Source organism: Apium graveolens, chromosome 3 (assembly GCF_009905375.1).
Source record: "Apium graveolens cultivar Ventura chromosome 3, ASM990537v1, whole genome shotgun sequence".
NCBI lineage: Eukaryota > Viridiplantae > Streptophyta > Magnoliopsida > Apiales > Apiaceae > Apium > Apium graveolens.
In genome coordinates, this window is record NC_133649.1 from 9,238,422 (window position 1) to 9,252,636 (window position 14,215).

The following is a 14,215-nucleotide window of genomic DNA, read 5'->3' on the forward strand; positions in this document are numbered from 1 at the left end:
ATTTATAATTATCCGTGTCATGTTTTATACACTTCATCCAATTTGTTTATGTGATGTGAAGGTAAGCTTTGTAAACAATAAACTAACTGTTAGCTTAGTATAATTGATGCCTAGTTCTTCGAATATTTGTCTTGAAGATGCTGCATCCGGCATATTGACATTCGACACTTCATGATGTGCTTTTTGAGCTGATAAATATTTAATTACTTTAATCGCAAACTCGAGCATGACAGTTCGATTCAGAGTGACTGCACTGCAACTAACCATTGCTCAACAAGATGTAGTACTAAACCAACAATAAACATTTGCAAGATATAAAACCAAGGATCTGACTTCAGCTCCACATAAAGAGAAGCCAGAACTCACTCCATCAAGTTAAGTACTTAGCAATTTTCATTCATCAGTCTTCAAATAATTGACATGGAATACATTCCAAACTATACATGAGCACATTCACAATATCAGGACTGTGGAAAGGACGAAACAAGAGACATCTAAAGTATGAAATATCTACATGCTTACCATCACCTCTACAAGAACTTCTCTATGCTTGTGGCTAGGGTTGATTTCGGAACTGCACCGACAATTGCATCCTTCTTTTCCCCGTCTTTAAAAAGTATAACTGTAGGAATGCTTCTAACCCCATATTCGGTTGGGATATTGGGACTCTCATCAGTATTCAGCTTGAAACACTTGAGTTTCCCCGCAAATTCCTTGGCTAGTTCATCAATGATGGGATGGATCATGCGGCATGGACCGCACCAAGGTGCCCAAAATTCAACCAGAACAGGGGTATCAGACTCGAGGACATCAGATTTCCAAGTCACACCAGTGACAGGAGGTACTGCAATTGAAAATAATGTTGAAGTTCTTTAATATTAATAGTAAGTTGTTTCACAGCTAAAATCTGGAAACCTTATACCGATAAGAGTGGAGCTCATCACTACTGGCAGAGAAAATCACAAGAAAATATAACACCGATGAAATCAAAGAAATTCATCCATGTAACTCAATAGGAGTACATCCAGAAAATTAAACACACGGTTTCCATGCATAAAATGTGCTTACTTTTATTGTAGCTCCTAGTAATGCCTTCATGTTTGAGGTATAGCCATAACAACATAGTTGACGGATTGTTATAGAAATTATAATTGAAAAACCAGTAAACCACAAAATAGCCAGACAAGTAACTAATTCAATTCATGGGGGAATAAATTGATATACCTCTTTTGGATGGTTAATTTCTTTAAAACAGAGGGAGGAGTAGAAGTTAAGAATCAAACAAATTCAGCTATTTCACTATCTAATATATAGCCTTGTAAATTTAACTAATTTATCGCAGTAATTCCAATCCTAACTTATTTAGTTCTTTTAATCCCGACATTCATTAATTTGTACTAATTTCCCAGCATGTAAGTCATTCGCATCAAAATTCAAAAATTAATCCAAATATCAGTTCATACTTTTTTTTTTCACAATAAACTCGACAGTTATTTATAGATCGAAGATCGTCAATTTAAACATCATAACGCTAAAACAATACAAAACCTTTACTTGTCAACACGAGCTCATAAATAACCTTCTATAGAGTCAATATAATCCAAATCAACTAATTTAGCAAGAAAAATAAAATAATATCTCAATTTCTTAATAAAACACACACATATATGTGAAATTAATTAAAGTCGGCGGTGAGCGAGGATCGAACCTACAACAGCAGTGTCCTGAGCTTCCGCAACGATCCGTCCGCTACGACGAACGAGTCTAGAATTATTATAACTCAACGATCCGGTAGAGCGGCGAGAAGCGATCTTAAGGCCTCTAGATTCCGGTAACTTTATAACTTCCCGGCGGTTTGAGATCGGAGAAACAGATAATGAACCGACGATCGGAGAGAGAGTTGCCGCTGGAAAACCGGTGGCGCGTGGGATCGTGAGATTTTCGAGCATAACAGCCATCGCAAAATCACCAGAAATGTTGATTTTTTTTAAAAAATTTTATTAATGTAAAGCTTGGGAATTAGGAGTAAAAATATATACAGATTACAGACAACACACAGCGAGTGTCTCAGTGTGTGTGGTGGATGAGATTGGATATAAGATAATGTGGGCCCAGTATAACTTGTGTTTTGGACACGTTTCATTTTCCGAATTGGCCTGTTCATTTACTGGGCCATCACCAATAATTATTGTATCTGGTCCCGATTCAATTATAGGCCCACTAATTTGACTTTTCCCTGAACAGCGGTATCAACGCAAATTTACGTGTAGTACATTTCCATTCTCGCCCGTCTCAAAATTTATTTATACTAGTTTTATTATTCGTGCGAGATATTAGTCTTCATTTAATATTTTTATATTATTTAAAATTAATAAAAAGAAATTAAATTATTACCTTATTAGTATATTTATAAATAATAATCTAAATATTTATTGTTCCCGGGATTCGAACATGAATCATGGGTAGTGTATACTCTCTCTGTTTTTTATTATATGACGTTTGATTTTTTTTACACACATTTCTAAGTGTTTTGACCGTATAGTTAAAATAATAATTTTTAAAATTTTCTTTTTGTAAATTAAAGTTTTAGTTATATACTTTTATTCAAAAAAAGAAAATTTTAAAAATTATTAATTTAACTATGCGGTCAAAGCACTTAAAAATGTGTGCAGAAAAATCAAACGTCATATAATAAAAAACAGAGGGAGTAAATAATAATATAAATATTTGTTATTGGCGGAGTTCGAACCCAAGAGTTTTAGTAGTGTATATATAATAAGCTTTTTTTTCTTTAAAAAAAATAGATTTTTTTTATATAAAAAAAAGATTTGCTAGCGATAAACTAATTATGATCATTATGAAATCATTATTAATATAATCAACATAATTTATAAATTGTTCAAAGAATAATTATGGTTTATAGTCAAATTAAATATAAGCTGTGTAGTTTATAATTTCCCATACTTGTTGACAACTATAAAGAATAAAGCCAGGACAAAATACACAAGTATCATAATGTTCTATAAGATAGAAATGAAGTTACCAGCTTGAAATTACATTCAATTATTTAAAAGAAGAATATACCAAACTCTCTCTCAAATTACAAAGCATTGGATTTGGAACATTATATAAGTTTTTAAATCCATATTAATATTATACACACCCTATGCAATATAGAAGAATCAATGTAGTCTGCTCTGGGCCTCATCAAAATCGTTTTGCTGACATAATCAGACACCGGAAAACAAGGACATCCTGCAAACAAGAAAGCAAAAATTAAGATTCATCTTCGTATCAAGCAGTTACCAAGAATCGGAAGTTGTGATGTATAAGAATATCGAACAAGATTTGAAACCGAATAAATGATCATTTAGATTCGAGGAGGATAACGAATTGTTGCAAAATACGATTTGCCCTTGTGCTCGACATCATCGAGTACTAAAAAGATACCTAATAATCTCATGCAACAACGGCTTGTGTAAATCATTACCTAAAGAAATGAAGAGGAATTGGACAAGTAGTGGATTTGAAAACTAGTCAAAAGCTCACGCTAATCTTGCAATATATTTGCATTTCATGCACAACTCGTGCAAGACTGCAAATTTGTAATTACCTCTAGTTCTTGTTTTCCACTGTCACATCACTACTTGTTTAACAGTGTTCTTTCAATGTATATGAGGAATATATAGACTCATATATCCTCTCTTTTTCTGGTACATTATTCTACACCTACCTACTCAGTCAACATTCAAATATATCCACAGATACATACAAATAATATATGCGATGCTGCCGTCCAGATTCTCAATGTTCACATTGTGAATTAATATTGATAGACCATAATTCAACCCCATTCCCCACAACAGCCAATTCTCTCGACCTTTCAATTATCTCACCTACATAGATACAAATATAGAAGCTGAAAGGATAGTAAGAGACCTGCATGGAGAAGAAGAAGACTCTAAAGAAAGATCACGAGGTTCATCAGGAGGAGAAGCAAAGGCAGCTGCCAATGCTAAGCAGACGAAAAAAGAAACTACCCAGTTTAACAAAAGTAGATGAAGAAGATGAAGACACTGACAATAAGCCAAAACAAGATGAAATGGCAGTAAGGTCGACCATGCGATTGATATCAGGTAACATGCCTCATACCATGCAAGAACACGCCCTCTGTTTCACCAATTCACTCCTATGCAATACATCCAAATCCAATTGTTCCCCCAGCCCTTCCCTCCTTGCTCGTTCCCTCAAAAAGGTACTATATAATTAAATATCTTTAAGTGTTTTTTTACAATTACACGCACATAAATGCTCAAAGTAATTACTTTAATATTGGTTGATAAATTACTAACATTTATGCTATCTTCTATTCAATTTTCTGAAGGAGTTTGACTCGTTATATGGACGGGTATGGCACTGCATAGTAGGGAAGAGTTTCGGATCATTTGTGACTCACTCTCCAGGAGGCTTCATTTATTTCTCTGTTGACTCTCATAATCTCTCTTTTCTTCTCTTCAAAACCGAGGTTCAGCTTATAGCAACATAATTCTAGCATATGTGCAGTTCAAATGCAGTCAGATACTTCGTGTACTGATCGGTCAATTTCAAAACTATTCTGACCTCATGTTTGTGCAGGACTTCTAAACTTCATTATCACAATCTTAACATACCGATAGACGATAGTATACAAGAAAGAATTAAACACCAAACGATCATAAATGAATACTTGATGACTATAACTAAAACTCTAGAAGCGCTTTAGATTTGCAACATAAAATTTTTCTCTAAATGCTTCTCGGTTTTTTTTTAGAATGGCATTTAATATGGACTACAACAGTACAGTTTCTAGCTCAAAAACTTCCTATCATAATCTTCCCACTTCCCTACATAATTGAAATAAGTTAGTAACATTATCACATCTATAATAATAGGCTAAACCTACATAACTAATAGTTGCAGTTTCTCATTGACTGATAAGTACAATATATTACAGGATGTTGTAAAAATTCAATTAAGGGTCACACATATTTAAGGGTCTGTCACCCTCTAAAACCCCCATATAAAATACTAAAATAAAAAATATATATTTCATTTGGTAAATGGAGTGTGCAAATATATTCAACTTTCTACTGGAAGAATACACATCAATCTTCTATAAAGAGTTCAGTAATTTAAATGCAAAATACTCACCTCCTTCCTGGACTATATTCTATAGAGAATTTCTTTGCACCTTCAAGACTAAGACAAATTTCTCTCACGCATATAACGTTCGATCTTTTCAACATCTTCTGGGGTGTCAACACCATGGGCATTGTGGTCAACTTTTATCACCTGCAAGAAAGAGTAGTTAAAAAATGATTTTTGATGTATTCTATAATGTAACAGCATGTAGAATTTTATCCTTCATATATCTTTTTTCAACTTCATAGCTATACTATGATTCTATCTGCAAAAGTTGTAATCCTATTCCCAAATACAATTTACATGCTTGCATTTAACCTCCTGTAATATAAATCCTGGTATTCAAAATACACAAAATAGCCTTTTATTAAGATATAACCTCTTAACGGCTATATAAAGCCAACAAGCTTCACAGAGCCAATACCAAACGTTTCTACCAAACACCTAACTATACATTGGCATTATTTTACTTATACTACATCGTCTTCTAGGATGCTAAAACACAAGATCTAGGCTGGAGAAACATATTGGATGAAAAACTAAAACAAGCTGTGTAACAAAAATCATATACACTGAATGTAAACTAGTTATTATAATTGATTTTATTAAATATATAGCTGCATGTACAGCAAAGTAGGAGATCACATATGCAATTAAATTTGTAATAAAACAATTTAGTGACTGTTTTGTTTGGAACCCAAAAGAAGTTGATTTACCTTTAGCAAAGGTGCTAACAAGAAGGAAACCATGCATGTTAGGTTCTCGTTGAAATATAACATGAAAAAGTGATATAATATGTTACAGTCAAGAGCGTGGAAGAATCCAATGAGAAACACACCTTCATCTTGTATCCATTTTCCAGGACTTTTAGCTGTTCCAGATCTTCTTCAAGTTGCAGAGGGGTAGGTGGAAGCTCTGGATATATTTTGAGGAATTTCGTATCAAAGCTCTGTACACGATCAGAACCTTAGAATTGCTTCATCAATGTAGAAACTAGAGACGTGATAGACAAGAGGATAGAAGTACCTGAATTCCAAGGTGAAGCAAGTACGGAAATTTCGGATTGACTTTTCCTGACCTATATCCAACAGGTAAATAAATTCAGTAAGAGGAGAAAGGACTAAAGGGTTAATCTGAAGTTTAAAGTCCCAGGTGTAACAAAGCAAATATACTGACTTGTTATAAGGAATCAATCCTCGCGAAAAATAAATTGCATAACCACTGTTATCCACCACACATTTCACACGATTCGGATCAAATGCATCTTCAGGTGCTAAGGCTGTCACAGCAGTGCTAAACACTGCATCAGGAGCACCCTGAATAATTAAAAAACAATTAAAAAGTTAAGCAACTACAATAAAGTGAAGTAAAGAAAGTAGAATAAGTTCATCCCGGTACTGATGCTTTCCTACAACTTTAAACAGTGTATTAGTATTAGCTCAACTATTATCATCTTTCCTTTTAAGCTAAATATAAGAATAATTTATCTGATAGTTAACAAATATGTCATAATTCTTAATATAGCAAAGTAACCTGCAATGCTTTCACAATCCCATCAATAATTTCAGGTTCAATTAGTGGTTCATCCCCTTGTATATTGACAACAACATCGTACTTCTTTTTAAGTTTTTGAAGTGCTTCATTACATCGCTCAGTACCTGGAACAATAGTGCAACATTCTTACTAATACACAACAGAAATTTTGAAAACAGTGGGAAAATTACGATAATAGACTATCCTTTACCATTTCGACAAGATTCGGATGTCATTATAACATCAGCACCAAATCCTCGACAACAACTAGCGATTTTTTCATCATCCGTGGCCACAACTACATTAGGGAATAACTGAATGAGTATTAACATAAAAATTGGAAAAAGTACAGTGAAGAAGGGAGGGAAAAGGAAGGATCAAGGTTTAACAACTTCTAAATCCGGTAAGTGTACCACCCCTGTGGATGATAAAATTAAATATGCTCTCAAGTGGAAATTATAGAAGATGGTGTATGTTCAAAAATCTGGAAATACCTATGAAAAACTAAAACCTTGTGCAGTGTGCAGCACCACAGAGCCTGTGAAGTTTACTATTAAATCAGATTGTTTGTGTGCCAATGAAAGAAACCACACTATTTTCATAGCCTAAAGATGGTGAACTAATCAAAAATATCATGCAGGTTCCAAGAATCCTTCTAACAATACATTAAAAAAAGAAAGATCAATAGAGTCAGTGAATTACCAACATGGTCCAGTGTTGTCGCCAAATTTGCACGTTCCCACGTTCTCTGTATAGAAGCATTTAAAGGGGTGGGTAAATGACTCGTAGAAAATAAAAAGAAGCCCGTCATAACTTAAATTCAGTATCATGTGAAATGGTGACGTGCTTTGAAGGAATCTCATAACTGAATTACATCAGTATTAAGATTCAACCTTTATCTAGAGCATTCTAAGCTGGCTCTAAAACTAGAAAGGACATAAAAATACACAATAATGTGCCAGAACGAAAAGCATCTAATAATCTATGTTTGACTAAGCTATAGATAAAGCTTTCTGCCTGGAAAATGTTTTCCAAATTTTCCGGTATTTGTTTGTGCTATGGAATACATATTTGAGAAAAATATCTTTATTATGTTGTCTGACTTTCTGGATATTTTCCAGATTTTTCCTGTGTTTTTTGTCATTAGGCAAATAAATTTTATCCAAAGGACGAAAACGCCTTTGAAAAAAATAACGAAATTTCTGGAAACACCTTCCCAAAATCAAAAGGGGTAAATTTTTCCCAAAATTAACATACTCTTACCATTTTCATAATAGTTTCCAAAAAAAATTCCAAGAAACATTTTCTTTCCGAGAATAATTTTTCCAAAATTAAGTTTTTTTTGTCAAACGGAGCCTAGTTTCTTTCAATTCGACACAAGTACGTAACCATAATCATTTTCATTTTCTTGGCATCTCAATCAAATTTGAAGCCTGGAATTGAGTATAAAAACTAAACTACAATTCTAAATCCGAAACGGAATGCAACACTCTCATCATAAGTTCATAACCCTTCAATGCTAAATTACATACTCAGTCTATCCCACCCAACAGGTTCGGCACACACTTTAACGCTCTTATAAAATATAATGTAGTTACCTAATTTTTTTTTTAAAAAAAATCTCCTAAATTAAGATATAATGTTTAATTTTTTATAAAAAAAGGAATTTTAAAATAAATTATGGAACTATACTTTATAATAACTTAAAACGCGGGCCTGAAAAAACCGTATTTAGCCGTATATAAAATACTAATATACTGATACTTATTAACGCACCGAAACTTGAACCCTCACTTCTCGATTTACTATGATCACTAGTTTTACACAATCCAACAGTACACATAAAAAACCAAATAGTTAAAAACACATGCAACCAAAACAATGAAAAAACACACACTTAAAAATAAATAAACAATTGAGGGTGTACAATTGGGCCGGACCTGGATCATGGGCTTGCCGAGGATTTGAACGAGAGGCTTGCCCTCGAATCGCGTAGAAGCGTACCTCGCCGGAATAATTCCGACCACACGGCTCCGAAATCGACTAGTTCGCCGGAGATGAGCACCGACAGCAACCGCCACGGCAGCTCCGACGAGTAGGCTGTGCACGATCCATGATTTGTTTGAAGAAGATGAAGAATCAGATGAAGATTTGCAAATCGACATGGGATTCATTTTCAACTACCCGCAATTTTGATTCGAGTGTCACCTAAATAAGCTGCTCTGTCTGTCTGTCAGTCAATATATGTAAATATTCACTGTATGCATCTTATATATTCACACACTTTCAAATCGGGGTAAGTACATACATGTCAGTATGTCACAGACGTATTGTATAGTTTCCTTTTATTTTATTGATGGATTCGAGATCTACTGATCTACATGATAAAAATAAATACTGTATTTATAATAGGTAAATTTTATACTAAATAATATGTCATATACATGATGGGTTTTAATTCGGTGCACATATATATATATGCATTTATATTATTATTAGAAAAATTTATAAGTTAAAAGTTTGATACATCAATGTTTTGAAAAAAAATTTAAAAAAAAATATTTGAGATTTTTAGTATTTTTCTTATAAAATACTCACTTCATTAATTAAAAATGCATTAGAGGCAGGGGCTTAATCAAGCTGAGAGGTGAAATAAAAAGTTGGGGATCAAATTTAATCGAATTTTTAATTTTAAGTTCGAAGTTGGAGTAGTAAAAAGTTTGATATATTTGAGATTGGTTGAAAAATTGAATCAATATGATGAGATATTATATCTGACAAAACTCATAATATGATTAGTTCAGTTCGAGTTCGATTTAATTACATATACAAATATTGAATATGTTTTACAATAAATATATTTCTAATATATAAAAATTAGAAAAAAATAAATACCAATTAGACTATGAGTCAAGTAATTAAAAGCTCGAGTTCAAATTCACTCGATTATTACGGATTCGAATTCAAAATTTTAAGGAGTAAAGTTCAAATAACTCTTGTACAGAATTAATGATCAGTGCTTTTCATCATCAACTTTTAAATTATTTGAAAAAATTTCTTTATGTTTGAGAACACTAATCCTGATATTTTTTGTCATTGACTTGTAAAAAGAAAATAGTAAAGGCTATAAAATAGGTTCCCAAAATAGTAATAAAATGTCATGTGTATTTATATTTGCAAAATGAAAATGGATCCTGCATTCCCATCCATAGCATCAAGTACATTATTTCACATACGTCATTTGATAACAATTTTTGATATATTTTTTTGTGCATTTAGCCTTCCCATAAAAATTTCATTTTAATTCAATCTTCTTGTATTTCACATGGGTGAACTGGTGAAGTAGCCTGTCTGTAAAAGTTTAGAGCTCAGACCTCATAAGCATCAAGACAATCAATGAACTTCTTATGTTGTTCCCACAATTCAATAAACATAGAATTTGAGTTTAAAATGTCTGTTCCCACAAATCACAATTGTCTTAACAAGGGAGTAACAGAACTGCAACAATATTTCCAATATTAAGAAAAAGAAATCAGTCAGAGATGAATATACTCAGACAAGCCTACAGGCAACAGCAATACATAACAGAAATTAGTGAACCAGTGTCATCAAGCATCAGGTGCTAAGTGTTAACCACTGGCACTTTTGCATATATTTTCAGCTCCCTGAATTTCCCAGGAAGGACAATGCGCCCCCCGTATCTTTGCTGCAAAAATACAATTGCAACAAGCAAAAAACCTGCCAGTGGAATAATTATATCCCAAGCGGCAGAGTAAAAATCTGCACTAGGATTTGCATAAACATCTGCACCTTTGACATGAGAGGGAACATACTTGTTGGTTCGATAAGGATTATAGGCATGAGGTACTGCATGGACCATTGTAGTTCCCAGGTAGAAAGGCACAGACAAAGCACTTCTCCTTGACATCTGAAATATGTTGAACAGGACTTGGGGGAAGAGAAAGCCATCAACTATCAAGCCGGCATATGATCGTAAACCCCCCCAAAGCATAAATTGTTGGTGCTGAGCAACTGAATAGTCTATTGCAGGCGACGCCTTGCCATAATAATTCTTATTCCAGTTAAAAAGAATTGCAACCAACCCACCAACAATGTATATTGGAATTGAAACTAATAAAGTCTTTTTCTCCGCAACTGATATGCCCGGATCATTACTCTTCCCTGTATGTCGTGCAGTCCAGGCTAATTGGAGGAGACAAAATTCAAAAAGGAACGCCAACAGTGTAGTAACTCTTACCAACACCTCATTCACTTCTAGCCATCCAGAACTACCTAGGATTGTTTTTTGTGTATAGTGCTTTGCCACAACCAGTGCTTCGAAGTTTAACACGAGAGGGACCATGTGCCCTAATGTAAGTATCACAAGCATGACAAGTGACATATGTGGAACGGTATTAGGGTACCTTTTCACATGGTAAAGTTGGAAACAAACAAATATACACACATTTGTGTTCAAGATTAAGAACATTGTAATCTCCAAGTCAATCATCCATATAGATCGTCGTGCTTCAGAACTAAGGAACGAGGATGATGTTATGTCCAAGTGCTCAAAGAAAAGAGGGTCACTTTGTTTTCTTGTGCTTTGCATGCTACCCTTAATAAAACCACCTTTAGTGTTGATTGATCCAGGAAACTGGAAATTCAGTACTATATCACAGTCCAGCGAATTGCTGGAGAGCAGATTTCTACAGCCAACCATACAAAGGTATCCTGTTCCAGCATCATAAACTCCTTCAGCAGAGATAACCAGCTGGCCGTATGAATTCAAGGACGCGTTCAACGAAGAATGGCCAGCTACTCCCAATTTGACATCACCCGTCGATAAAAAAATTAACTTGTAACTGACATTCAATGGAACTTTATCCGAAACAACATTTTCAAACTCAACCTTGGGGTCTACAAATTCTCCAAAACCTTCCACTGGTTTTATTATAAACCCAGAAGAATGCGCATGTGATTCATTTCCTATAAAGATGGGTTCTGCAGAACCCCAACCAAAATGCTTTGAGTTTTGCACACACATGTCAAACCTCATATCATAAGAATGTCCACTTGGGTAGATCTCCCCCCTCTTTGCTGCCTTCTTTGAGCACAGCTTCTTTACCTTCTCGGTTTCAGTGTATTCGTACTTCATAATGGGAACTCTCATATCCACATCAGAAGTCCTGAATTTGATTATGCCAAAGTACCCTACATCTTGTGCCGTCTTATTTGTCCAAATCTGTCCCACAGCTTTGTCTCTATTTTTAATTGACCACACAGAAGGGTAATACAGGCTCAACCGAAATGAACAGTCCTCAACATGAGCATCTTCAAAAGAATTTGAACTTGAAATCCTGCAAGCAACAATGACCAGAGAATTTGTTCTCTCATCCCACAATCCTTCCCCAATTAATACTGCGCTTGGATCATACTTTTCATACCTCTTACCATTGCTCCTGTTATGAAGGTGTACTAAAAAACGCATCTTATTTCCGTTTTCATAGCATTGAATGGAATACAAGGAAACATGATTAGGCCTATTTTTAAGTACCCCATCAAATGGAGAACAATTCTTTGAACTGCTGCAACTGCTTGCATACTCCAAATTGAAAGTATAATAGTTTCTTTCAAACAATGAACATAGTTGTGCAGTTTGTGAACCAAGAACCGAACTTTTCTTTATATCTTCAAATACATAAAAACCTTTCAGAGTTTCTTCAGATATTAACGTGTACTCATACCGATTTACATAAGGAAAAGATAATATTGAAATCTTTTCAAAATAAGTCTCATTATCTAGATGACTCAAACTGTCCAACTCTCCGGTTAAAAAACCATTACAATATGTGGAGCTCTTAGGATAACTTATCTTAAACATAGCATCAAAACTGAGAGGCTCACCTATACTTGAGTACCAAGGAGCAGATCCTACAAGGCAACCTTTCCCAGAAGACTCTGACCAGAATCCATGTAGCAAGAACTTCAATCTACCACAGCTCCTGCGACGAGGAGATGATCTCCCATGAGTCGAATTACTTACAAGATGATACATTTCTTTATTCAGCACCTCAAAACTCAACTCTGCATCAATCTTGTAAACTCCATGACGATTTGTTGCATGGACCTTTCTTTGGAAGTAAACAGAAGTATGAGAACTCCGGGTTGAGTTCTCACCAAAGATTCTTGCACCGCCTTTAATGAAAGTAGTTATTGATTCTAGATAATTAGGAAAGGTAGAATCTGCATAAGTTGTTGGAGTTGCCTCAGAGACAACAGAACCACAGTGTTCAGAGTAAGGAATTGATGATTTACTTGTTGAAAATGTGAAGTTGTAGAGTATTAACAAGACAAATATACAAGCATGAGGCCATGCAAATTGGGAACAAAAACTTAACATTATTTGTAAATTGTAACAAAGCAGAATATATGAAAATTTAACATGAAGAGGGTATATATTTCAAAGCAGAATATATGAAAATTTAACATGAAGAGGGTATATATTTCAAGAAAATGCAACATGTCAACTGAATTTTTTTGTTCCAGTTAGGTTGTACCTGAACTACATCTGCACATAGTTTAATTTTTAGCTACTTGACATGTTAAATTATACCCCTCTCTATGCTAAATATTCCCTCTGTTCAAATTGACTCTCATTATTTGATGGCCAAATTGTTGACTAAAAATTAAATATCATATTTAAAAAAAAAATACATTTTAACATATACTTTATATATTTTTCAATAATGTATTTTTTAGAATAATTTAATTACATAATATATGTTATATTCAGATCAAGTTGATGAGAAAAAGAAAAACAAATGAGATAATTAATTGGTAACAATGGGAATAATTATTCTTGTACATTGACTTTTTGCATGTGTTCAATTATACTACTCCTAGGTGTCGTTTTTTTAACAGCTGCAAGCTAGAGTAGAAGTTAAGATTAAACTGTATGTTGAGTACCATAATGGTGCTTAACAATGTATGTTTGCAATGTTAAGAAAATGAAATCATTACAGAAATAAGTGAACCAGCTCCATTAAGCAGTAGGTGTTAAGTGCCAACTACTGCCACTTTTGCAGACAATTCAGACTCCCTGAATCTCCAAGGAAGGATAAAGCGGCCACCACATTTTTGCTGCAAAAAGATGATCGCAACAAGCAATAAAATGGCATAGTTGCTGGCTCGATAAAGATCATAAGCATGAGGCACTGAATGAACCAATGTTGTTCCTAGATAAAATGGCATAGACAGTGAACTTTCCGTTGACATCTGAAACATGTTGACAAGGACTCGAGGGAAGAATAAGCCATCAATTATTAGGCCAGCATATGATCTTAAATCCCCCCAGAGGGCATGTTGTTGGTGCCGAGCTCTTGAATAGTGAAGTGAACGCGACACATTGCCATAGTAATTTTTTTCCAATTCATAAGTAATGCAACCAGCCCACCAGCAAAGTATATCGGCAATAAAACTAATAAAGTTATTTTCTCAGCAA

At 34.2% G+C, this 14,215-nt stretch overlaps 3 protein-coding genes across 3 annotated transcripts; all 3 read right to left on the reverse strand.

Annotated features, from left to right (window-relative positions):
- Positions 1 to 370: 370 nt before the first annotated feature.
- Positions 371 to 2,048, reverse strand: LOC141711616 (uncharacterized). Its single transcript, XM_074514192.1, has 2 exons — positions 1,709 to 2,048; positions 371 to 844 (listed from the first exon to the last, which is right to left on the reverse strand). The coding sequence occupies exons 1-2, from the start codon at positions 1,956 to 1,958 to the stop codon at positions 531 to 533; spliced, it is 564 nt and encodes a 187-aa protein (XP_074370293.1). The 5' UTR covers positions 1,959 to 2,048; the 3' UTR covers positions 371 to 530.
- A 952-nt stretch (positions 2,049 to 3,000) lies between these two features.
- Positions 3,001 to 9,053, reverse strand: LOC141711617 (3-deoxy-manno-octulosonate cytidylyltransferase, mitochondrial). The gene is made up of 9 exons (XM_074514193.1): positions 8,655 to 9,053; positions 7,417 to 7,462; positions 6,926 to 7,012; positions 6,715 to 6,839; positions 6,358 to 6,497; positions 6,208 to 6,259; positions 6,020 to 6,130; positions 5,191 to 5,331; positions 3,001 to 3,255 (listed from the first exon to the last, which is right to left on the reverse strand). The coding sequence occupies exons 1-8, from the start codon at positions 8,886 to 8,888 to the stop codon at positions 5,239 to 5,241; spliced, it is 888 nt and encodes a 295-aa protein (XP_074370294.1). The 5' UTR covers positions 8,889 to 9,053; the 3' UTR covers positions 3,001 to 3,255; positions 5,191 to 5,238.
- A 1,283-nt stretch (positions 9,054 to 10,336) lies between these two features.
- LOC141713841 (uncharacterized) lies at positions 10,337 to 13,114 on the reverse strand. Its single transcript, XM_074517411.1, has one exon. It carries the CDS (start codon positions 13,112 to 13,114, stop codon positions 10,337 to 10,339), a length of 2,778 nt encoding a protein of 925 aa, XP_074373512.1.
- Between the last annotated feature and the right edge of the window lie 1,101 nt (positions 13,115 to 14,215).

Bases quoted from the DNA above. Each gene is read 5' to 3' on its own strand.
- LOC141713841 (XM_074517411.1), bottom strand. From the start codon at position 13,114: ATGTTAAGTTTTTGTTCCCAATTTGCATGGCCTCATGCTTGTATATTT.
- LOC141711616 (XM_074514192.1), bottom strand. From the start codon at position 1,958: ATGGCTGTTATGCTCGAAAATCTCACGATCCCACGCGCCACCGGTTTT. The intron at 845-1,708 runs GTTCGATCCTCG...TTTCAATTGCAG, and splicing joins TCAGGACACTGCTGTTGTAG to TACCTCCTGTCACTGGTGTG.
- LOC141711617 (XM_074514193.1), bottom strand. From the start codon at position 8,888: ATGAATCCCATGTCGATTTGCAAATCTTCATCTGATTCTTCATCTTCT. The intron at 7,013-7,416 runs GTAATTCACTGA...TCCCTAATGTAG, and splicing joins GACAACACTGGACCATGTTG to TTGTGGCCACGGATGATGAA. The intron at 6,840-6,925 runs GTAAAGGATAGT...CTATTGTTCCAG, and splicing joins ATCCGAATCTTGTCGAAATG to GTACTGAGCGATGTAATGAA.